Source organism: Poecile atricapillus, chromosome 3, assembly GCF_030490865.1.
Source record: "Poecile atricapillus isolate bPoeAtr1 chromosome 3, bPoeAtr1.hap1, whole genome shotgun sequence".
NCBI classification, from domain to species: domain Eukaryota; kingdom Metazoa; phylum Chordata; class Aves; order Passeriformes; family Paridae; genus Poecile; species Poecile atricapillus.
Genome location: NC_081251.1, coordinates 5,723,104 through 5,748,999, shown reverse-complemented (window position 1 = coordinate 5,748,999; position 25,896 = coordinate 5,723,104). Strand labels below are relative to the sequence as shown.

Genomic DNA, 25,896 nt, shown 5'->3' with positions numbered 1-25,896 from the left:
ACTGACTCAGTGCAGACTTATTTTTTTTCTTGTGATGAAATGAAAACTGTATCGCTATTAACTCTTGCTCGTCCTGGGTGAGTTTAGATCAGCTGTCAGATTGTCTGTTGGAGGAGTGTTCTGTAGTCACTGGATGCAACTTTCTCCTTGATCTTGTGTGACGTTTCATCAGTGGGGTTTAGTGAAGGTGTCTGAGTAGTATCTCAGATGCCTTGAAGGAGTCTCTTGTTCAGCCTGGAGAAGGGGACACCTCACAGCACCTTCCAGTACCTAAAGGAGCTCCAAGAGAGCTGGAGAGGATGTACAGTGATGGGACAAGGGGGAATGGAGGGAGGTTAAGATTAGAAAAACAGAAGTTTTTTGCTGTGAGGGTGGGTGAGGCACTGGAACAAAGGAGTGGTGTCACCCTTATGCCTGGAAGTGTTCAAGGCCAGCTTGGATGGGGCCCTCAGCAACCTGGTCTGATGGAAAGTGTCCCTGCACATGGCAGGGGGTTGGAATGAGATGAGTTTTAAGATACTACAGAATGGTTTGGGTTAAAAGGTATGATTTTATATATATATTATATGTAAATATAGTATAGGATATTGCCTAAATATATAATCCTAATATATAATATGATATATTAGGAGCAGTGGAATTCCAATTTTTATGTCTCCCAGCTGGATCTTGAATAAATACATGGGTTATATATATCACTTACTGATTGTAGAAAATTCAGTGTAAGGTCATATTGCTTGGTAATTTCAGAGTGGATATAGATATGAAGGAGGGTTATGCAACAAGAAATCTACCCAGGTATTTTACTGTGGTGAGAGGGATGGGCCTGAACCTGATGACAAATTACTTAAAATTTGTTTCCCTCAACTGATAACTTTTGTTCTGCTGATTCACATGGAACAAGTGTTTTTTTGTTATAACTCTTCAATGTAAAAGACATAGAGATTACAGTAGATGCTTTTAAACATTTATATCAGTGATTATATATACTGTTGAATGTGTTTTTTACTATACATTTGATTGCAATGTTTTACTTATGAGAAAAGAATTTATTAAAGCTGGGCCTACTTGGATAGGAACTCAAAATTACCAGTCCAGATAGTGCTAATCAGAAGTTATCTTCTTGCTAGAGTTCATGATTAAAATGCAGCAGATTGAAATAATCTGTGACTTAATCTGAACATCTGAATTCATTTTACAGAATATGGCAAACAGCTGCATTTCCGTTTGGAGCTAAAACAAATACAGTGTATCGACCCATTGAAGATCATTGCAGTCTTTTCAGTTCCATGATAGCTGTACTTACTGAAAAAAATTGATTTGAGAGTGCTTCTGCTTTTGAATTATCTTTTTTATTTTTTTTTTTTTAATCTCCGGAAGAAAGGAAATAGAACATACGGAGGATGCGACTTTGATGTGTAAAGAAGTTAATTATCTAAACCATCAAACAAAATGTGGGCTGTGGAAGTAATTATTGTAAAGGGTCTGATGAAGCCTGACAAGCTGTTGGTTTTTTATGACAAGAAAATGCTGTACACCTGCTTGATTTGAAAGTTAAATAGTTTGGTTGCAATAGGAGGACCCAAGTTTGTAGTGAAGCAGTAGCTGATAAACTTTCAGCTCTCAAACCACTGAGATGTACAGCCCTTCAAATTTTTTTAATCAAACTGTTCTTGTCCACTTGGAGGGAAGGAGTCTAAAAAAGGATTTACTCTAGAATGGGACAAGCAGGAATCACAGGCCTTATGCTGTGAAAAGGAACTGTGGAATTTGGCCCCATGGTTTTTGGGAATTTTGGAAGAATGTTTCATAAATTAGCAGAATAGAACCTCATGGATAAAGCACAATGTCTGTCATGGATACTCAAAGAAAACAGTTATATTCTTCAACTGATGTAATTAGATTTAAAAAAATCTAAATTAAAACCTCCTTAAATCTGCATGTTACTCAGTTTTTAATGAATACATTGTCAATTCTCTATTTAGGAATATTGGTACTATGGTATTGAATAGAAAAATATAGATACTAAAATTAGTCCTAATTAGTCCCAATCAAATGATGAAAAATACATATAAATTTCTAAAACTTCAGGCAGTTTCTGCTAAGGTGGGTACAAAGGCAACTTCCTCTTAACTCCCTTCCATGGATATATAGAATTTTCCTATAAATATTGGCACCTTTCTTTGTTAAGAGTGTTTTTACTTGTTATTTCATTTTTAAATTCACTGATTTGACTGTTTAGGTTAGATGACTTTGGTAACTGCTGATTATGGCAGGATCCAGACAACACTTTAGCCTTGTGTGTAACTACTCATGTGATTAAAATCAGACTTGAGTGGGAGCAAACTTGTGATTCAAGTTACACATGTGCATAAGTGCTTACAGGATGAGGACCTAAATTAGAATCTGCCTGAAGATGAACTGAAGTCTGATAATCTACATGAAAGCATTAATAAAAAAATTAAACTTACGACACCAAGTTGGGTGGGGTAGGGAGACTGCACAGAGGGATCTGTAAGGTCTGGATCAATTGATCAAGGCCGGTTTTATGAGGTTCAACAAGTTCAAGTGCTGGATGCTGTACTTAAGTCACAATAACCTTGAACAGTGCTGCAGACTGGGGCAGAGTGGCTGAAAAGCTGCTCAGTGGGAAAGGACCTGGGGGAGCTGGTCAACAGCAGCTGAATGTGAGCCAGCTGTGCCCAGGTGACCAGTGGTGTACCAGCCATGGTGTGGCAGCAGGGCAGTGACTGTCCCCTGTGCTGGGCATGGCTGAGGTCACTCGAGAGCTGTGTCCAGTTCTGGGTGGTGTCAGTCCAGGAGGGACATTGAGGGGCTGGAGCGTGGCCAGAGAAGGGAACGGAGCTGGGGAAGGGTCTGGAGCACAGCTCTGATGAGGAGCAGCTGAGGGAGCTGGGAAGGGGCTCAACCTGGAGAATGGGGGGGGATATTCTCACTCCCACTGACAGGAAAAGATACCCAGGTGGAGTCAGGCCCTTCTCATGTGTGCAAAGCTATAGGAGAAGAGGAAACAGCCTCAAGTTGTTCCAAGGGGGTTCAGATATTGGGAAAATCTTTTTTTCAGAGAAAGGGTGGTCAAACATTGGAACAGGCTGGCCTGGGAAGCGGTGGAGTGGATTTCTATTCTAGAAAACAGTCTTATCCTTTTAATTTTAAAACGGAGAGAAGTAGGATCTCTTCCAGCACAGGAAGCTATCTATATCAACATAAAGCTTTTATTGTAGCTACTACAAATAGTGCAAGAAATGAGCAATACAACTCAGCTGTTACTAGTGTGTAACAAACTAGAGAACTAAGAAATATAGTGAGAATATATCCTGATTATTAGGGGACTTACACAGTATGCAGTTTTTATTAATTTTTTTGAAGGGAAAAATGAAATTCCCTTTTACATATTTGTGGAGTTTTCCATAATTAAATTTTGCTTAGTCAGTCCTTTACCAAGGAATTATTTTTTAAAATTATTAAATTATTTTTTTAAATTTAGTAGTTCAAAGCCATTTGACTTGCATAATATTAAAGAGGGAAATGTAAATTTGTTAATTACTTCATAGAATAAGAATTATAGTGTCCTGGATTTGCTTTGGAGTTATTGAATGAGATATTTATATAGAAAAACTGTAAGATACTTTGTGTAAATATAGTACTTTCGCTGGTATGAGTATTATGATGGTGGTCGGGTCTACTCTTTCTAATGCATTACTCTTTTAAGAATTTTAAGTTGTGTGTGTGAAGGGGTTGTTTTATAAAGGAAGTTTCTCATCTCTGTGCTCATAAAGTTTTAGCTGGCTTTTTGTGAGACTCTTTTTTACTCTTAGCCTCATTGAGGAAAGTGTGGATGTGATTTACTGGTGGTTAGGATATGCAGAAATATGGGAGGATTGGGCAGCAGAGGTTCTGGTATCTGTGAATACCATCTATTCCAGAATAGTGGTGTTTTCATCTTAATGCTTTTATACTAGTACTTTTTAGGATACTTCTAATTTGTATTTTAGAGTTAGTGCACATTTCCAATACTTTGGTTACAGTAAACATCAACTCAAGCTTTCTAGTGCCTCACATAGGCTTTTTTTTGTATGCGGAACCTTTACCTTCCATGTTACTCAAAATATCTTTTCTTGCTTTTAAATACCTAGTGTGAAACATACATGTGCTCTCTTGGAAATGAAATACAAGTATTGCAGTGCTGTTATTTCTTTGTTTACCTAGATGAGCAGCACTGTGGCCAGCCCGATGTCAGCAGTTGCCTCTTCAAGCAGTGGAAGAAAATCAACGAGCTTTACACCTGAATTGCAGAGTATGATGTGAGTAGTCAGCCAAAATATCTGGTAGTATCTGCATTGTGTATTCATCTTTTAGCTGATTCCTTAGAATATGTGAGTAGGGTGATAGGGGAAAGAAGAGCAGGTGTTAGTGATGGAGCTGTTAGTGTTTTACTTCTGATTTGTAAAACATTCAGAGATGACTTGAGTAAATAGAACCCACGTCCTCTATTGAAAGGAGAGTAAATGCTGCTGAGTAAAGAAATGTGTTTTTAATATTTAGTTTAGAAGTCTTTAGAGTGCTATATTTCTCAGACTTTGATCAAAGAAAGCTAAGCTTCCAGTTGTCATAGATATGTTTTTAAATAAATACTTTCTATTAGCATCTTTCAGTGGTAATACAGAGAGAGAAACTGCTGAGATCATAATATTGCTGATGAAATTCTGATATGGAATGCTTGTAAATAACTGGGGATTGCCAGACAGGAAGTAAAGTTGTTTAAAAAGTAAGTTACTTATTCTTTTAAAGGAACACTGGATTCTTAGAAACCCAGTTCCAGGCTGTGAAATGATTTTGTGATTTGGTGGTAAGAGTAAATGCTGTGTTGCTTTTAGTCATATGTTGTAGCTTTGTCTTCACTGTTGTATAATAATTTCTCACCTGAATTCACTACACGGGCAGTAGAGGCATAAGGAATTACTTGTCTCCATTAAATTCTACAAAGAGTTTCCTTTGCAAGAGTGAAAGATGCAATTTGTTTTCACTTGAGTGTCCTTATGAGATCACTAGATTGTTGTCAGGTGGATAATGAGATATCTGCCGCTGGCATATTTTTTAGTGTAATGTAAATAAGAACTTTTTTTTGTGCATTGAATGTTCTGATGTAGATGAGTACACTGTTACAGGCCCAGAGTTCTACTGTATTGAGTTTTCTTTGGATAGAAAAATATTACTATTCTCTTTCCTTCAAAAGAATTGTTTGCTAATTGTTCACATCTATTAAGGTCATCTATGCTGAAAAATACAACTGTTGTTCTTGGTTGAGAAAAATAACTGTAACTGTGTTTGAAAAATAAAACTTCAGAGTCAAATTCTGTGCATCAGTTTGGATCAGTATCTGGGGAGCCTGCATTTTATTGGATTGCGGACTTCCTGATAAAGTGTTTTGAAACTCCCCTTCCCCGCCAGTGTACACACAATTCTGTCAGAATGTAGAAGTTATTGTTGGCCATATAAATGGAAGGAATAGACATTTTCCTTTTGCTTCAGAACTGGTGAAGTTATCCTTTGAAAGCTGTGCAAACAGATCATCTGTGCTCCAGAGTAACATATTTCACAGCTTCATTAAACTAGTAGGAGCTGAGGAAATTCCTTGACTGCAATGAGGACATTAAAACTTAAATTTTTATTGTTTGCTGTGGAAAAAAAAAAGGAGACTTTTGAAAATGATAGAGTGCCAGGGATGAACCATGCAGAAAAAAAGAACAACTGTTTCCTTTGGCCAGGGCCATAAAATGAAGTTATGCCTTTAAAAGAACTTTCTGTGCTCTGACAGAAGCTGACATTTTTTATAAACGATGTGATTTAGGAAGTTACGGATTCTCCTGTTTAGGTGATTTATAACAAATTCCTGCTGACATCTTAAGATCCTGGGAAATAGCAAAGACTGGAGCAATGCAGTGCAAAAAAAGGTAACATCTTCTTAAAGCAAAGAAAATAGTGGTTGTCTCTGCCTAGTTTCTTACTGTCAAAGAGAAGGGTCACCTATCTGCTCTAGTTTTCATGGAGTAATATGACCAGTAACTTCAACTCACCCTGCCTTTCTCAACAAAACGTGCAACAACAGGATGAACTTTTGAGAAATAAGTCATATGGAGACATTAAGTATTAATCCAGAATGTCATGTAGTAGTTTGTGTTGATTTTAAAAATGGGCTGTTGGGTTTTAGGGATTTAAAAGGCAGAAGGAAGAGAGAAAAACTGTTTTTGGAGTAGAATTTCAAATCCTGTTGTAACCCAGTAGCAAGATCTGGAATCTCTGAATAAGAGTATCTCATGGTCTGAGGGTGATATCTTTGGTTAGTGTATGATTTGCAGCACAGAAGTGTTGAGCCAGTGTTTGATTCCATGGAATGCTTAAATTTGCATGTAATATTAAGCTTGTGAGTAATCACATTTAAGGTGAGGAGGTTATTCATATGCTACATCTGTTACATATACTACACCTGTTTTTGAACCATGGCACTGTAAGGGAATGAACTGAATCCTGTTGTAGAATTGTGTTTTTATGATAAGCTCAGAAGGTTTGTTTTTTTTTTTTAAATTTATTTGAGAAGGCAAATGTATATGAGTCTTGAAATCATAAAATACTGAAAAAAAAGCTGTCTTAAAATCTGTACAAATTCTTCATTGCATACATAGATACTTTACTAATGAAATTATTCTGTTTTTCCATTAAGAATATTTAAGATGTATCCTTGGATTGGAAGAAATTTTTGTGTTTGTTGAGAAAAGAATCTGACTTGTGTGATGCCTAAATAGTACTGTGTAATTGGTGATAGTGCATGTGCTGATTACCTTAAGAAGAATGCTTCTTAATCAGATTGTCACAGATCATCCAAACACAAGTCAATTTTCAGTGCATGACCTTTGGCATAGTTATATTTAGCTTTTAATTATTAAGACCTTGGAATGAAATTATATTTATCTTATACTAATTTAAAAGAGCAAAGCGCTATGTAGAGCTTGCTCTGACTTCTACATCCTTTACTTGTATTTGGATTTTTTGTTATGCTACCATGGCGTATATAGCAATAGGTGCTAATAATTTAAAGAAGAATTTTCAGCACATCTAGTGCATTTTGCTGAGATTTGTTTTACTTAACTTTGTTTGGCTGATCTACAGCCTTTTTCCAAACTAAGCACTCACATTAGGTGGGTTGCACTTAAATTACAGTTCTGCCCAGTAGATTCACAACCATGCTGATTTCACTGTAGCCATTAAAATTCATACTTTGGTAGAGATCATCTATTTTCTAGTATAAGCACTACTTAGTGAATTTCTGGTAACACTGACAGTCTGAAGACTTATGTTGAGCAATTTGCAACTACAGAGGGAGGTTATAATCTCCCCTCAGTAAAATGCCTTGACTTCTCAAAGCTATTTTAACTATGTACAAAAATTCTAATTACTGTGATCTGAAGTTTCTTAATTAGCTCTTGTGGTATGCTTCATAGCAAAACTCAAAATTTGATGATCTAAGGTTATAAAGATAAATTTTAATGGTGGAAGTAGTGAAGAAAGCAATGTTTTAATTTGGTTGAAGTCTTTCTGGGTATCTACTGTATTTACAGTAGTTAATATTAAAACAATAATATGCATTGCTATGATATCAAATTATTGCTGCTCCTAATTGCCTGTGTCTTTCCAGACAGTGAAAATATGTTCAAATATTTCAAATACAGTTCCTAATCAACTTCCTCCAGCTTGTAGCTTACTCTCACCTCTGTTACACTTCCATGTTGTGTGTGTAACAGAGATACAACTAAATTCTTCATATGAATATAGGATTTATAATATTTTTCCCCTTTTTTAACATTCAGCAAATTTTGGTGGAGACTAAGAATTTGGGCCAGTTCTTAATCCTTTATTTTATTAAGACTCTTTGAACCTGTCTGCCTGAGTCTTGGGATATTTACATGATCCCTCTTACCAAAGGATTTGAATGGTTTTGTAATGTTGTTAAATATTCCGTAATATCTGTAATAGTATTTGCCATTTAGACTGGGTAGTAAAGAGGGGTTGTAGACCTCTGGTCACTCCAGGAATATCTACAATGAACATATTTTTATTTCAGACTTGCAAACACTGCATGGTATTTTTTTTTTTCCCCTATATACAGCATGAGCTATAAAATCTGCTATTTATTACCTTGCAAACTTGTAAATCAAATAAATTGCCTTTAGGGGTTTCACTTATTTAGGATTTCTCATCCATTCTGAGATGACAGCATCTTAAGGAATATCATTCTAAATTTTTGAATATGTAATGAAATAACAGGAAGCATGGTCTCTGAACTGATCTGTTCTCCCATCAATGTATTTGGATAACCTCCGCTGACCAGTCAGATTACAATTTGCTCACCACTGAATCTCAGGGACATCTCATTGATTTCTTCTAGTATCTGATGCTAAATTTATTTTCATATGCAGAAGTGAAAATTCTGTTTGATAACAACAGTGCTTATGTATGGTAAAATAGTGTTTCCTTATCAGTTAGAAAGTTTAGGGAACTTGTTGCTCAGCGCTGAAGAAATGCCCACTGCATGTAGCAGTAAAGAAATGCTGTGATTCAGGAGCTGTGCCTTGCTAGATTGGTTTGTGTTTGTGTATTAATCCGGTTATGAATACTGTAATCACCCAAATACTTCAAATTACTCACGTTACATGCTAACTAAAAAAAAAAAATTACACAATATGCATTTCATGCTGTTTAACACAACTGTTGAACATTTTACGTATGTAAAATGTAAGTAACATTTACGTTAATGTAAGTAATTTAAGTAACATTTACTTAATAAGATAACTTTTGAAATACATTCTCTGATTTCTAGATATTGTACAAAATCATTGTCATTCTTGCCAACTGTTACAGTCAGCTTGCTACTTAGTCTTTGATAAACATGTAATTTTGTTATCTTAATCTTCAAAACACAAATGGCTTTTTTTACATCTCTTTGTGACAATGTGTCTTGTTGCTGCAAGTCCAGTTTACATTTGTTAAGCTATGTCCTTGATTATTCTGTGGTTTTATTCTTTTTTTTCCATTTTATTTAAATGTGTCGGCTTGATTCGCTCTGTGAGGCAAATACAAATATGGGAACTGCCATTTCCCTCGTGCCAGGTTCTTCATGCGGTTTTACCTTATGCCAGGTTCAGTTCTTCCTCAGGAAAAAGAGAGTTTTTAGAGTGTTGGCTTTCATATGTCTTAGGTTTCATGGAATGCTGAGCTCATGCAGACCTTGATTCTGCTTGAAACAAGTAAATGATTATAGAGACTAGGAAGTTGTGCTGAATAGACAGTCTGGATGATTGTTTTCAATAAAATGGTCCAGAATTTATCCAGTATGGAATGAGCATGTGCTTGAGCTGAATGTTAGTAATTTTTATTATATCACACTGTATGATGAGATATGGTAGTATTCACACAACCCTGCTGTGACTGTTACATTATGGCTTCTTTTGGTTGTATGTTTATCCATCTTTGCTTTGAAGTTGATCAGCAAAATCATCTGACTTCGGATAGTTCGTTTGGCATGATGGTGGAAGAAAACATCAGTAATGACCTGGCTGAGGGAGCACTTTGGTTAACCAAACTGTAATTTGGGACTGTAAAGAATTTGTCTGTTCGGTCCCATACTTGTTTACCATATTTGAACCCAGAATTGTGCTGAGATTGCACTGTTTAAAAATAAAAAAAACAGTTGAGCCTACTGAGCTGAAACCCTTCCTTGCAAACTTGCAGGGAGCACTTTTCCCCTTGGGTAGAGCTGACGGAAGGGCAGTGGCAGCAGATGTGGTACGTGGTTATCAGATCACGTGTGGCTGTTCCTGTCTACTTCATTAAATACATGAGGCAAGAGTGGTATGAGATAGAAAACTAGGGGCAGAACTTAGTTTTCCTTTTATAGGTAGGATGGAATACAGGAAGGAAATTCATTAGAGAGAAATTACTACGGCTTTTCTGATGCGGATGTGGTATTTTTAAGCTTTTAAAGACAGAGTCTCTTCTTTGCACAGCACTTAGCTCAACAGGATTTTGCTGAGGAGGCCTGATAGGGTTTGCAGAACTGGTAATAAAAGATGTAAGAGCTGAAATGGAGTGAGTTTCCAAAAAGCTATTTGAAAATTCCTTTTTCAGACTTCCACATTTTTGTACTGCATTTAAAGTGTAGTTATTTTAGACCTCACTTTTGTAATACTTCAGTTTCATTTTACCTTTTAGTAGCAGAGTTCACTTGAAATACAACCTGAACTTGACCTTATTACTGTCAAACAGTCTGAAATGCACTCATTTTATCTCTTGCTTCTTTGTTGTTCCTGAGTATCCTGTCCGTACTTATGAAAGAGCAAGAGGTGATGGAGGATCTTAATTAACATATGGAGTAATGCACGCATATAGAGCAAAGAAATTGTTGAGTGTCTGTACAACAGGAACATTTCTGTGGCTAATTTCAAAATTGCATTTGTACTTAGTCTGAAAAAGAAACATGAGAAGGATGTTTTTATGAGGGAAGACTTGAGATATTAATCCGGGTAACAGCTTTTACTATAAACAAAATTAGCTGAAGTTTAGCATTAGTCTGGGTTATGTGCGTCTTGTGTTTCTGCTCTACTAGTACTTTATTTTTCTCTTGTCAGTTCAAAGTTAATGTAAGTTTTGCAGTTCATTTGTGAAATCAGTTTTGCTAAGTATGAGAACAATTTCTCTAAGTTTACTGTGTCTTCAGTTCTACTCAGTTTGTTCTGAGGTGCATAAGCTTCTCAAGCTTCCTGTGTTCGAAATTTTGTTTTGAATTGAAATATTTTAAGATGTATGATTCCAGGATTTTGAGCTTAGATTCCTGAAACTTTCTGGTTTCAGGTTTTGACAGGTCACTTTAAGATATCATCTAGTAACTAAGTAAAAGATTATGAAATTTGGAAATTCTTTACCCTACTTGAGAGAAGACATATGTTGTAACCAAATACTGATTAAGCCATAAATTAATATGTTAATTAAATTCAGCATTTTTTTACTTTATTTCCTTAGTGTAATAAATTGTAATATATTAATTCTAGCAGACTGAACCTGAAAATCCAGTTTAGCTGTAACTGTGACCGTAACTGGCAGATGCTGCTGAAGTCTTTAAACTACAGCTTCTTGCATCATTTGCAATCTGTTTTAGTCACATTTAATTTGACACTATAGACTGCACGTGTTTGTGTACAATATTGTTGCAGGACATTATTCATCTGTAGAGAACAGCAGCAAGGTGGACATTATAGCTGTGGCTTTTTCATTCTTCTGAAGTCATTCTGTCCCGTGGAATTATTTCCAGTTGGATTAGGTAATTAATTGAAAATGTACAGTTTAGATGACTGTAGGTGACTAGAGTTAGAAGAAGGAAATTGCTGGTTGCTCTATGTCCTAGGTGGCTAACTCTGAGCAACTTCCTCATCTAGGAGCTATTTCTGGCTCATTCACCTCTCAGCTCTGTGGCATTGGAGGCCACTGCTTTGTCTTTTTAATTATATATTTTTTTACCTTCTTCCTAAAGCACAAAAGCTGTATTATCCACCCCAGGTTTTGCTGGAGTGATGCTGAAGTCTGTCCCCCTGGTACGTGCCCGACAACCCTGAGCAGTTACAGAAATGTGCTTGTTTTTCTCTATCATTGTGAGTTCAACATAGTAATTTAGACTATGACGTTTTCCCTAACTTGGTCTGGAAGGTGATTAGTTTATTCTTGAATCCCACACCAGCTCTGGGACTTAAAATGACCAGCAAAATAATGATAGATGGAATATATATCCTCCTGCATAGATTCTAGTACTTTAAGTACATAGCACCATCAAGTTTTTAAATTTTAAATACGTAAATATCTTTATTGTACTCTTAATTTTAATAATGTTAACCTTACTCTATTATTTGACTTTTTTACATGTATAAGAGATATGTAAAAAAATCTGTATTATGAACTACTTATTAAGTGTCACTGTCTCTTTATATTTTGAAGTTTAATTTTAAGTCCCATATAACAGTATTTGATCTTTTCATATGTTCCTGTAGAGGACCTTTTTTAATGACATGTGAAGGTGTTGCAGTGATTAGAATGGAACCCATCTTCCACTCCACAGCTCCCAGGGCTGCAAAGTAACTGAACAGTGTTTGTTTTAGCTTGACTCTAGAAATGGTGAATAATAATTTCACAGCTGTGATAAAACTGGATGGCAGAAGTGGCAGTAAAGGACAGTGGTGAAGTGTGTGAAAAAAGGACAAGAAGGAGAACAGGGTGAAGAAAGGACAAGAAGGAGAACAGTCTAATGATACATGCTAGTTTATTATACAAAATAATGTTGGCCATTTCTTTAAGATGTTAACAACAATGACCTAGTTTTTTAGTTTTAAAAAACTACCAAGGCCATGTAGTTTGTGATTAAAGTTGTTTTTGCTTTTGTAGAAAATGCAGTGCAAATAACTTACTTGCTCTCTTGACTTGGTGACTTCTTTTGCTGCTTCAGTTTTTGGACAGAAAGCTCTAAGAACTTTCTGGTGTTAAAAAGCAGCACTTGACCTAATGTACCCTTCTCTGAACGATAATGTTTCTTTGTTACTTATTTTTAGCTCAGATTGTTTTTCTCCCCTTTCCCCCAACATGATTTGTACAACCTTTAGAAAATTGAGTAGTTGTGGTTTTGAATCATCCTCCGTTTCTAGACTGAATGAGTATTTCTGAAGAAGCACAGGATTGCTTGCGAGTGGGACTTTTTCTTGCTTAAAAAGGCAACAGCCATGACAGTTTTACCCCCTGAAAAAAAGCAGAAAATCTGTAGACCCTTAATAGACTGCATTGTGACCCTGGGAAGGACAGTGTGTTAAGTACTTATTTAATTTTGTACCAATGGTATATTGCTAGCAGATGTCCTTTGTTTTGTTTTTACTATGATTCAGAGCCATTTGGATAAAACATTTTGAGGGAGTATATTTTGGTCCCGAAATAAAGCATGACTATCCATTTAGAAACTACAGTAATACTTCATTGTGTATCAGTCTATATTTGCCTCCTTGTTTGGGTATAAAGCCTTTAGCATATCGAGTACAAGTCTAAGTAGTGTTATCTTGCTGTGCTTTTGGTGAAGCACAGCAAGATAGCATGAACAGCTGATGTGTAAATACTGATTAGAAAAGCCTTACAGGGATAAATTTGAATTCCATGAAGTATAAATAAATGTGTTTGGCTGTTTTAAGTGTGGGAGAAAACTAATGCATTTGATGGCAAATTATTTTTTTCCTGTTAAAGTAGTTAATACTTTTGTATTATAAAAGATCGCTGTTAATTCTGCAAATAAGATAGCTTCCCTCTAAACCAATCTTGTAGCTTTTATATTCTGTATTACTCACAGGAAATCAAGAACCTGAGGGGTCAGCCTGTGCTGCTTTGTGTTCTTACATTGTATGAATTTTCATTTAAATGGTTACATACAAACTCATTCCCAATGCCTTGCCAGTATTGCCTCACCAGTTAAATAATAATCCATCAAATGGACTTTTCTATGATTCCATCAAATAGAATCATAGAAAAATTAAGGTTGGAAGGAATGTCTGGAGGTAATTTGGTCCAGCCTACTAGATTCAAACCTTAGGTGTCATTGCTCCACAGCTATGTGAGGAAAATGTACTTTTGTTTTATAGTCTACTTGGTTTAACTGTTATAGCTACAGTAGTAGGCTGCTTTCTCCAATATAGTCAAGCTACTGTAATTATTCTAGAAATGCTTTTAAATATAGACTAGACTTTAATATTAGGCAGTGTCTAAAATTACTGAATAAAATTAGATTTTGATTTTCTGGAAAGTCCCTTTCACTAGCCAAGTTAAGAGGAGAAAATACATAGTCTTTATGGAAGGTATGTATCAATGTGGTTTAATATGTGACTCCATACCTATGACTACTTTTTCTGTTATGCTGCAAAGCTCCTGCTATTATGTATTTAAAAATGTAGATATTGGAATAATTCTGCATATTTCCCTGAAAAAATATCATGTAATGTTAAATACCTCCCCACCACTGTCCCCCTACATGCACTCTCTTATTGCCTCTAAATTTCTAATTTTTTTTGAGAACCTGCACAAAAGAAAGGACAATTATTATTGTACAGACATGCTTTTCAGTTATCATAAAATATTTTGTGTTACTGTTAAATCCAGAGTATGTTTTATATGGCCACTACAGTGCTTAAGGTTACTATGAAAGAATTTTTTAAAATAAGGAGTTTGAGCAAACCTGGAGACTTGATAAAGTATTGGAAAGGATGCAAAAACATCCCTCTAGTCCTCTCTCTTTTTTTTTTAGGAAAACAAGGTATTCATGTTGTCTTTAAAATAAATTTAGTCTGTTTTTTCTCTGCATGTGTATATATAGGCTTATATACAAGCATAACACTTTGCTGACTTCCAGTTCATATGAATCTACTTGGCTATCTGGGAGGAAACATGGAAATAAATACATTAGGAGGCAGGAAGAGAGTAATCTCTGGAAATACATTTTCTTAACATCCTTCTATACCTCCACCGAGTAGTAACTTCCAATTGAATGTGTATGTGTATAGTAGGCAGATTCACTACAGTCAGATCTTTCTCCTACATTTTATCTAATAATTGGGTAAGGCAATTCAGTCAGTAGCAGTGAAGGCAGACAGATAACTTTGTCTCTTTATTTGGAGTCTCAGTAATTCCAATTATGCTTTTGATAGATATGTTGTGGGAATCAACATTTGTGTAGATCTGAAAAACTTAATACAAATAATGCCATTAAATTTAGCTGTATGTAAGTTTGCTTAAAAAACTGTAGAGGTTATAAATGCTGATTGTCATTAAATGGGATGTGTTAGGAGAGGTGCAGAAAGTGTTGGTCCTGGACTAGGCCCTTCTAGGTCTGTTTGTGCCAACTGCGATGGAATTACAAGGAAATAGCCCTATGCAGAGGAAACTTAAAATCAACTCAACTGAACCAGCTTTAATACAAGTTAAACAGGGCTTGATGCATATCTGTTGACTTCAAGAGAAAGGCTCTGTAGAGGTTGGCAAACTTCTGTATTCTCTGCTTCCCTGTTAAATGCCAGTTTTATTCCTTCAAGAATGAAACTCTCTTTTGGAAAGCAATATATTAAAACAGGCTCTGCCTGTGAGTTTGCACTGGCAGGATCTCCCACTCTGCCTGCCCAGGTACGTTCACATACTGCTGCGGTTGTGTGCCCTGCGCTGACTTTAAAGTGACAACTTGGTATCTGTTGCGTCCTGTTATGGTTCAGATGACTGAAAAGATAAGTGTTCAAGTTATAGAAGGAGAGATGAAACTCTAGGGGTTCTTTCTAATGAATTATAGAATTATGTTTGAAAACGCAGTGCAGTGTTTGAATAATCAAGTCGAGTATTTTTCTGGAGCCAGGATTGCGATGTTAATATTTATCTTTGAATTCTTAAGACAGATAAAAATCAAAAGCCCAAACCACTGGCTATTTTTCTTCAATGTTTAGATTAATCCAGAAAAATAGACCAAAATTTTGAAAATGGCTTATTTAAACACAGATTGATTGAACTGTTTAAGGGGCATTTAATTTCTTTTGCAAAAAGACTTCTCTGTATAGCAACATATGGTTTTAGGGAAAGTTATTAATTGATTTATCATTATGATCCTTTTGAAACAGGGAAGTCGCAACACTATTTTGTCAATTGAAAATTAAGTCCCTGGACAGAAACTTCTGGGCATCATTTAGTTCTAAATGGAGCCCTTTGTCTTCTCATCTGTTTTAATAAAGCTTTTCTAGTCTGATTGAAGTAGGTGATAGTGAAATGTGTTTGCTATCTGTAAGGACGTCTGATTTTTCTGTTGGCAATGCTGTTTCCTCCGTTCACACACAAGTGAAGATAGTTGTCTTAATAAAAATAAAGTAGGAATTAGACTTTTTTTTTCTATCATCCTTTGCTACATGTTAGCCCGCCATGTGGCTTTCCATGTGTGCCACATGTTTCTTGTATAAGCATCTACTATTAAAGACAAGTGTTGGTAGCTCTATCACTAACAGTTCACATGCCCTACACTGAAAAGCCAACATCCTCTCCAGCTGATGAGAGCTGTTGCTGCTATTTTGGTAGTCTTTTGTTGCTTTAAATGTGGGGCGATGAAAGCATGAAGAACAGCTGCTGCTACTTTAATCCTATAAGAGAGGTAATATTCATGTGTTTTTATTTGTGGTCGGTGAAAGACTCATTTTTTTCTTGTTGGAGCTGAAAACAAAGATGTTGGGGATATTTCAGTGTTGATTGTAAGAATATAGCTGCCACTCCTGGAGTTTAGAAATTCACAAAGTAGTCCACCTAATCTAGTCAAGGGTGGAGAAAAATTTATTGCAGTGAGTTTTAAACTTCAAAAAGCTTTCAGTGTGTTTAGACTGGAGGAATAAGTGTCAGCACACTTTTAAACCTCTGCTGTTAAGGTTTTGCCTAGTACAGAAGTTGCAATTTAAATTACTGAAGTTATTCTGATGTGCTTGCTTATAATTCATGTAATGACATATGTATGTACTCTTATTTTTTTTCCAAATGGAAAGGTCAAACATTTTTTCATAAGGGTAATCATCAGTTTCACCAGCATGTCTCAGGTCTGGTCTCTTGAGACTATTGGTAGAAGGAGCTGCATGACTGTCTTAATATCTTAACCTTAGGACTTGGCATGATCAGTCTTGGATTAATAATTTGAATCACCTATGTCTTGGTCAGGACCTCTACCCTTAAGTCACTCACTTGATTTATCATCCAAAGTAAGATGGCCTAAATTCAAACCTACTTAGGGTTGAAACACTAGAGAGCAGTTTGCCTGTAAAGGTGTCAGTTTTCAGCAATCTGAGCTACCTTGTGAAAATTTATAAGGGATAGTTCTTTACTAGAGATGAAGCACACTTTTTTAGGCTTTTCTAAGTTTTTTTGAACCAGAACACACCACTTTGCAGCAATGACCATTAGCTGAGTCTTGTAGCCATTTCTGACACTGACTATAAAAAAACCCAGCCATAAACATGACTTACCTGGTTAGTTAAACTGACAGTTCAGTTGTTATGCTACTGAAGAGGACTGAGCCTACTATGTAATTCAGTTGAGGTTTTGAGTTTTCTTTTTTAGTAAAGTGTTATGCTTAAAAAACAAAAACCAAAAAAATCGGTGTATTCTTACAACTAGGATGTGCAAATTTTAATTTTTTAAGTTCATCTTTCCCTAACATTTTTGTTTGTGGAATCAATATTTGTGAACTCTGAAACTTGACTGAAGTTATCTTGAAGACATTTAAATATTACTCTCAACAAGCGAAAAAAAATAATAGTGGAGCCGATTCCTATTCTTATTTGACTTGTTTGAAAACTAATGGTTCAACTCAAACTTGGGTCTTTTCCAACCTAAACGATTCTATGACTTTTTTTTGTCGCAATTGCAAATTAAAAATTAGTTGTTACCAAATTCAGTAATAAAAACTGGAAGCGTTTTATATGTACTTTCCATGGTGAGAACACCGTGTGAGCAGATTATTTGGATTATTTAAGGTTTTGACAAGGACGTTAGCACTGACTTTGCTGGGAATAAGATACAAATAACTGAATTTACTTAAGCATTTTGCTGTATTAAGGCCTCTTTCTTTATAAATAAAACCTATCACTGAAGCCTAGAGATAACAAGACTCGTACTTGTTGCCAGATTTTGGGCATGCAGACAGATTCCGTGTAGATAAACTGGGATGTGAGCTTGTCCTGCATTGTTCACTCTGTCATACTTGGGTTTATACCTGTTTCTTCCACTAAATGGAAAGGTGTTTATTCCTTTTTCATTCAAGGATATTATAAACAACTGAAGAATAAATGTGTGCACCTGAACACATCCCTCACAACAGCTTGAGTTCACTGCAAGGTTTCCATCCTACAGCTTCATGTGGGAAGCTGATTATGTACCAAAGCCCTTACCTTTATCAGTAAGTGTTATTTGTTACTTACTGAATACAAAAGGTGTAGGACTTGGTGAGTGCTAAAAGAATCCACTTATTCCTGTCTGAGTCACTGAGGCAGGGTTCTGTATTACTGAAATCTTCCTGACAGCCAACTGTCTCATCTGCTCCAAAATCTCCAGTGAAGGAGATTTTTTGGCAATTTCCACAGGACTTACTTTGTTTTTGGATAGTTACCCCTTTGTATCTCTAGAGAAATGATGGCTGTGAAAAAATTGACTTTGTGTTGTACAAGATCGTAAAGAGAGTAGGACCAATGAGTGACTCTGGATATAATGTAAAAATAGATTGGATGTGGAGGATGTATTTTGTAATTTCCTAATAGTTTAAAAAGAAAAAAAATAAATATCTAAACAGACTTTAGAAGATACATAGGTAGAATTCAGACTTAAAAGGCACCTAGATAATCCAAGCTGAGATCTTCTATTATGGCATATGTACCATAGCTGAAATCTGCCATGGACTACTGAACTCCTTTGCTTCTGATTTGTTTTTGTCTTTTACCACAATAACTGAGGAAGGAAGAGTTGGTCAACATTCACTTTATGGTGACTTACTCAATTCCTTCAACCTTTTCACATTGATCATGTTTTCTAAAACTAACATCTTCTTTGCCAAAAAGTCTGTGTTTTGGAATTTTCCATTCCTTTCCCTCACCTTCTTCTTTCACCACCTGAAAAGTGATGGCCAACAGGAAAAAAAAAAGTTAAAAAGTTCTTTCTGAGCTCTCATCACTGAGATAGGCAGAAACTGTCTCCTTATTTCTGTCTATGGCAGGCCTGGTAGTATCTGTGAGAATAAACTGAGCACCTGCCACCAATCTGATATGTAATTGTTCTTAATCAATTTTGATTGTTTTTTCACCTTGCTACAGTGCATCATCATGGGTTGACTATTTCAGCCTGTTCAGAGTCTCAGGTCTGACAGTGGTTTCAGTGAAGAGTGTTGGTGTATGAGGATCAGATGCAGGGCAATACTGTGCATACCATGTAAGCTCTGCTTTTCAGAAGTTGTCTGAGAAAGAACACAGTAATCAGTTCTTTTCATTCTGAATCCTGTATGGTGCTGTTGCTATAGCCAAGGCAGTTAGTGAGTTTTTTAAAATGCTTTGAATTTTTAAAAAGTTTTAGTTGCACCCAAAACCAGTTTTCTAGTTGAAATACCTTTAGGTTCCAACCCAAAATAGGGAACAGCCATATTTGGTGATGGCACAATTGTTAACATTGCTTTTTTCAGATTTAAAATATGCTTACACAAAGAAAATTGGAGTGTTTTGCTGACAGTATTTGCTAAGCATATTCTCAGCAAGAACCAAAATTACCAAGTCCTGATGTTGTGAGTCATAAGTATGACTTTTCAATATTTATCTTTTTTAGAACAGTTTTCTTAATTATACATCAAAATAAGTTAGCCTTGGTGGCAACTTTGGGTTAGAGCAGACACGTACTCAGCAAGGCTGAACTGATGATGCTGTTTATAAATATTCTGCTATTGTGACTGATCTATGTTGTCTTATGAAGGTCACACCTATGGATCAGTATTTTGTGGTAGGCACTGAACAAATGTATGACAAAACCATAATCTTCAGAATTCCTGTAAAAGAAGTGAGGGATTCAGGGTTTGTTCTTAAGATGTCTAAAATTTTCAGGTGGCTCTGGATTCGATGTAGGATCAGGACCTTTAAAAGGCATACTGTATAACCATTGCATGTGAAAATACGACAGTTGCAAAATTTTTAGGTGCTCATATTGTTTTTGATGATTTTTGAATGTAGAAGAATCAGATTTATGATCATCATAATAGCTTCAGGTGAGTTTGGAATAAGCTTCTTGTGTGAGATATGCCCTTTTCTGTCAGAAAATAGAAGAGACAGTGGGACAGTAGACAAGTGTGATGATGCTGAGAAGCACTCTTGAAAGAGAAGACCATTGGCCAAGAACTGGAATTTGAAAATGGGACCAGACCTATGCTCCTTATTTTCAAGACCTGAGGCTGAGAAGATGAGAAGTATGAGAGATGAATGGCAGAGTGCTAAAAGACAAGTTTGCCAGTGTAGTGGTCAAAACCAGCACAACTAGTCAAATATTTGGCTGTGAAATGGCCAGAATTTTCCAAAATTCCCAGATTCTCCACAATTTTTACCATTTTTACCACTACAAAATATGTGAAAATTTGTAATCCAAAAATTGTACAGGGGAATGTGAAAGAATCATTAGAATTGCCATGAAAACAAGCTGTGTTATGTGAATTACACTGCTAACGTGTAATTCACTGTTACGTGAATCACATTGCTAAAATGTGTGCATTGACTGAGCCTTCGTGCTCCTGCCACCCTGAGCTTCTGTACATGTTATCAAGGACAAGCATTTTCTGGTGCTCCTCTCTTTGATGTGTAATCCCAGTCTAAACTAGCTTTTCCTATGTGTACAATTTTCCTGCTGGAGTCCCTTATAAAAGAGTCTTGCAAAATATGTTCCCAGAGGCTGCTGTCTCCTGACTTTGTTTTCCCTTATTCCAAACACTGAAATCAAGTTAGAGGTTCCTGAAGTACCACAGTTGCTTCTCTAATAGCATGCAGACTGGAGTAGTCGTTTGCTGCATTTTACAAATGTGTGTGGATATACGCTTGTGTATATATAAATCTGTAATGAAGTGAAAATCTGGAGGCAATTTTTCTGTGGCAGACCTGTGTAGACAGAGTTACTCAGAGAGCTGCCACGGAGGGCAGCGCTCCTGAGGTGAACGTGCACAAGTTCTGTTCCATTGGAACAGAGCAAAAGGTTCCCTATGTGAGTTCTTGGAAAAGCTGTGGATCTCCCCTGCTAGGACATTTGTTAGTAGTCAGGAAAGGAAAGAGTTTACAGGTTAAGAGCATGAAGTAAGTTTTCCACCATCTGACCTTTCTCACATGCTAGCACAGAGCAGCTTTTCTGTAGCATCAAAAGATGTTGCTTGTCAGAATATATCTTCTAATAAACCCTCTTATACAAATGTATCTATTATGTTATAAAAAGAGGTGTGCTACTATAAGTAGTTGTATTGGTGTAACTGCATTTAGCTAAGGCCGCCTTCTATCATCACTGTCTGTAAAAATCTGTATTTCTAACATATTCTGCTGCTTTTCAGCATTACCTGCGTCCTTCCTTAAGGTGCACTGTAAAAGCAAGTGACAACAGTTCTGTAAGGTGCCAGTGAAAGAGGAATACAGCTCTGGGCACTAGACTGTTAGTTACGAAGATATGCATCATCCAGCATTTTTTAATTTAAATTTTTTATTTATTATTCTAGAATCTGTAAGTTTTTGTGTTTTCCTCTTGCTCCATGAACTATTATTCTACATGTAATAAAGCTGAAATCAAGTAAGTGTGATTGGACATGCATCGGGATCTGGTCCAGAGTTATTTATTTATGGATATTGTCCCTGGTCTATGTGTGGTAACTGCTTGATGCTCTCAGGCTGTGGTAATACAAAGCAAACTGGGTTTGCATGAATGCAGGCACTTATCTGTGCACCATGAATAAAGGTAGAACTACTCTGCCCTTGGAGAAATAATTCCTGCACCTCACATTAAAGGCTTCATTTCATCTGGTTAAGGAAGTGTAAGGTTCATGCCAGGGAATATTTCGTGTGGTTGTTTGCATTTTGGATATGGATTCATCTTTAGAATATTTCTTAGAAAAAGTGGATGAAGAAACAAAGAGTGATGTAAAACTTTGCAATCAAATTAGTGATGTAATAATCTAAAGACAAACTCTTACTAAGGAAAGACAAAACCAATCTGTGAGGATTGGCAGATACATGTTTTTCCCATATACCATGCATTAATTACAGTTCACAGCTTTGGTATACTAACTTGTCCACTTTAAATGTGTAGATAGGCACTAATCTCACAAAGGAATTGTTTTTTTCTTTCTTTGTAGGATTGATTTATATTTCTTTGTAGATGAGAGAGTATATCAGTGATGTTTAAACATTACTGTTTCCAGAAAAAATGTAGCACTAAATCTTCCTAAACTTGGTGATTTCTGTTAAAGCATATTGCCTGTGGAAACTGTTCCTGGCTGGGGTTCTTGCTGTTGTGAAGAATAACATACTAGAATTTCATGCTAGGAGTTATTTCTGTTTGTTTCTGCTTGAGTTTTGTTTTTTTTTGTTTTTTTGTTTAGTTTTTTTTAACCAAACACCTCTCATGTAATTTTCTTTATAAGAAGTGTAACAAATGTGTTTTTTAACACACATGTATTTGCTGTTGTTTGACTCTTCAGTCACTCTGTTCACTTCTGCGTTACACTAAAGTTTACCATAATGAGCAGCTCGGAACAGTTTACTTTCTGAAAAATAAGTGACTCTTCGTAATACTAAAGTGTGGTTTGTAACATTCCAAAACCAGCAAATACTAAAAGACTTTATTTTTTCCAACCTGAGCTTCAAAATAATAGAATATGGATCTGGCATCGAGGAATACTGGTTTAAAATGTATATGAAATAGATTTCTGATGAAGAGGGAATTTGAGAAATACTTCTTTAAGAAATCTGGTGAGATACACAAACCACCTTCTGTAAGCTCTCTGAACATAACTAACATGCTGCTCAGTTTATTCTAAAAGGACTGTAAATTCTGAAAGTTTTAACTTGATATGTTTGCAGGTAACATGATTGATGTGTAACTCTAGAATGAAAGGAGTATTTAGAGTCTTGGCTATCAGTTCACCAGTTCTTATTCCTTAAACAAAGGCAGGTCAGATATTAGTCTTGTCGTCTGTGTTACTTTCTGGCTTCATCCTATGAATACAGACATATGTAAACTCAGAAAATATTATAGCACTTGAATGTGTATTGATTACTAAATTGGGAAAAACAGAATAGTGGAGGGGGGCTAGCCTATGTCACAAGATTTTTTTTTCATAGCTTCTCAGAGGTATATCATATTATAAATGCATTAGAAATGTTTTGCTCTGAGGATATGTAGCATTCCTATAAAGGTTAAATCAATAAAAATGATTTGGCCACATTCCTAAGCATGGCTAGAACAGGTAGCCCGTTGTTTAAGGTACCCTTGAATTTCTGGATCAGATTATTATGGTGCAGCAAAAAGGCTTACTAAAGGCTTCTTACTGTCTGCAGTCGTTCTGTGTTTCTATGTGAAGATATCGTCAGCCTAAAAAAACTTCATATTTTCTTTGCTACTGAAAAAAAGAGCATTTTTATGTATAGAGGTCTCAAATGTTGTGCTGTGTGTGCTGTAAGTTTTAGAGGAAGTTTTGCAACAAGAAGGGGTGAAGACACATCAGTAATTGGTAACAACCAGGTATGTAAAGAAGAGAAAAAGACATATTTTAAATCAGTATTAAGACTAGTAAAATTGCTGCCCATTTAAGTATCTTTATTAGTTTGTTTAGATTATTCTTCTTTTATGCATATCTGCTGAAGGGGAATAGCCATAATATGATGTATATTTACTGTATCTAGCCAGTTAAGTAAGCAAGTAAGATTATGAAATGTAATGGTAGAAGACTTCAAACAACTGTTACTTCAAATTTGTCTAACTTTATACAAAGCTGATAAAAATTTAGTAGCTATTAAATAGTGTTTATTCCATATATCTGGTTGATTTAGTAGACAGAGCTGAAGTCTGACAGTAGACTGTTTTTATAGATTCCGTGAATTTTAAAATCTTTCAGGCACATTGAAGAGCTACTGTATATTATTGTTACAGGGCAGATTTGTGTCTTACTGTGAGTGCATGTGCTATGCATCTATGCTCCTGACATTTTTATATAGGTTTTATGGAGCACAAGCTTACTGTAAGAACATCTCACAAAGATTAAAGTTCAGATTCTTATGGGTATTTTAAATTTATTTCTCTGAGTCTCACTGTGCCCTTTAAGAATGCTGGAGCTAAAACCCACTGCCTTTTTATCTTTCTTTCTTCCTTTTTAATATATATTTTTTTTTAAGTGTGAGAGGTCATATTATTTTTGAATTATATCATAAAATGTGAAATGGTGAAGAGTAGTTCTGGTGATAAAGCACAGAGCCCACACTACTGGTAACTGGGACTTTGTCTCAAGATGTTTTTCAGTTGTGAAAATTTGATCAGTGAATTAACCACACATCCGGCTACACACATCTTTGATCGGAATTGGAACATTCCAGCTTGTGTGTGTGTGTCTATGTGAGCTGCTTCCCTCGAGTAGGTTTTACACATGTGCACTACACATGTGCCTTGAAATTAGTTGGTAAATTAATATTATAATTCAAAGTAATAAAATTAACTTTTTTCAAGGCTTTGTTTTGTAGCTAATGAGTATTATTATAATTTATCTTTTTATCTGGGCAAGCTGAAGTCTTCATTTATTTTAAGATGCATTAATGCACTTAGGTAGCTCAGCTGTAATTAAGATTTTGCTTCGGCTTTTAAAGGTAATATTAAAATTTTACTTTAATGAGCATAGAACTCCAAATTATTACAAGGTCATGACTGAGTTAATTGCCTTCTAGAATAACAGAGCATGATTTTAGGTCCTATTCCTGAAACGCTCTAAAATTAAAAGTTATTCTAGCATTTGCATATGCAATACAAAGTGGTGCACTATAATGAAAATGTTCTAGCTCCAATATGAAAATGATTTGCACTGTGGAAGATAACTTTCTTCCCATTTGATGCTAAATTAATTTTTTTTTGTTACTTAGACGTTATTTTTTTATTCAGGAATGACTTCACTTTTTCTGAAAATTGATTTCTGTAATAAAATACCACTATAAAGAGTGTAACTTCTGAATTTGTTTTAATGTTTCTGTTTATGCCGTTTAATCGGAAAGGGGGGAAATAAAAATATACTGAATAGCAAGAAAAACATAGCACTTAGTTTTGAATGTTCAGAGTTGGATGTAAGAGGGGTGGGAAGGAAGCAAAGTGAATGCCCTTTTTGCAGAAATCCTTTTGGGAAAAGAACATTTTTACTGGTGTACACTAAGGTACGGCGCCTGAGTAAATAGTTGCTGCTTTCTGGTCCTGTCAGTTTTAAATAAACCATTCATTGTTATGGCTTGGTTATTCCACAAATACCCAAACACAACAGAGTTTAACTTTGATACCACTGATTGGAAAAATGCAGATGATGAACTCTCTTAGTGTGAATTTATATGGATGGTCTTAGAGGAAATAAGTTTTGCAGATTGTGTTAGGAAGTAAATATACTGCAGGCTTGGAAGTTCTCTGTCACAAAGCTGCTCCTGTGCTCGGGTATTGTACAATAGCTGGTAGAATTAATTCATCAAACTCTTGTTAATACTGAGTCACTAAGCTAGACCAGATGTGTCCCTTCAGTGTTGCAGAGCAAACGTGACACTTCTTTTATTCCTAAAAGCTTTCTATTCTATTTTTTTTTTTTTTAAGGTGAATAGATGATGCATTTGAGTGAAAATTACTCCTGGAATTTATACAGAAAATACTGTGAGGACATAAATATTTAGAGACATGTTAAATTAAAATAGCAAATTCTGACACCACGGTCCTCAGAATTTTGAAGTATTTTTTTTTTTTAGTCCTATCTTAAAATGTCTTTATTTCCATTGAATCCTGTTTAATAAATGTAGAATTATTCTTGCTGATTCTACATGAAGATTTGTGCTCCCAGTAAATCATTAATGTATTGCATTAATACAAAAATACAATTGTGGATGATTATCAGCTCTCGGCAGAACAACTCTGTGTTTGTATTAGGGATATTTCCATATCATTGTAGTTGTGCTTTTTTTTATTTTTGTGAGCCCCTTCAGTGGAAATATATTGCAGTGTGTC

The 25,896-nt window shown here is 35.6% G+C and overlaps 1 protein-coding gene across 5 annotated transcripts in view; it reads left to right on the top strand.

Annotated features, from left to right (window-relative positions):
- SUPT3H (SPT3 homolog, SAGA and STAGA complex component) overlaps positions 1–25,896 on the top strand; it is a 254,005-nt gene that overhangs the window by 6,082 nt on the left and 222,027 nt on the right. For 4 of the 5 annotated variants that reach the window (XM_058836072.1, XM_058836069.1, XM_058836071.1 and 1 more), the window contains one exon: positions 4,231–4,325. In XM_058836072.1, coding sequence (XP_058692055.1) covers positions 4,231–4,325 — 95 coding nt within the window. Of the gene's footprint in view, positions 1–4,230; positions 4,326–25,896 lie in introns of those variants that run through there. The other variant, XM_058836073.1, reaches the window with a different exon arrangement.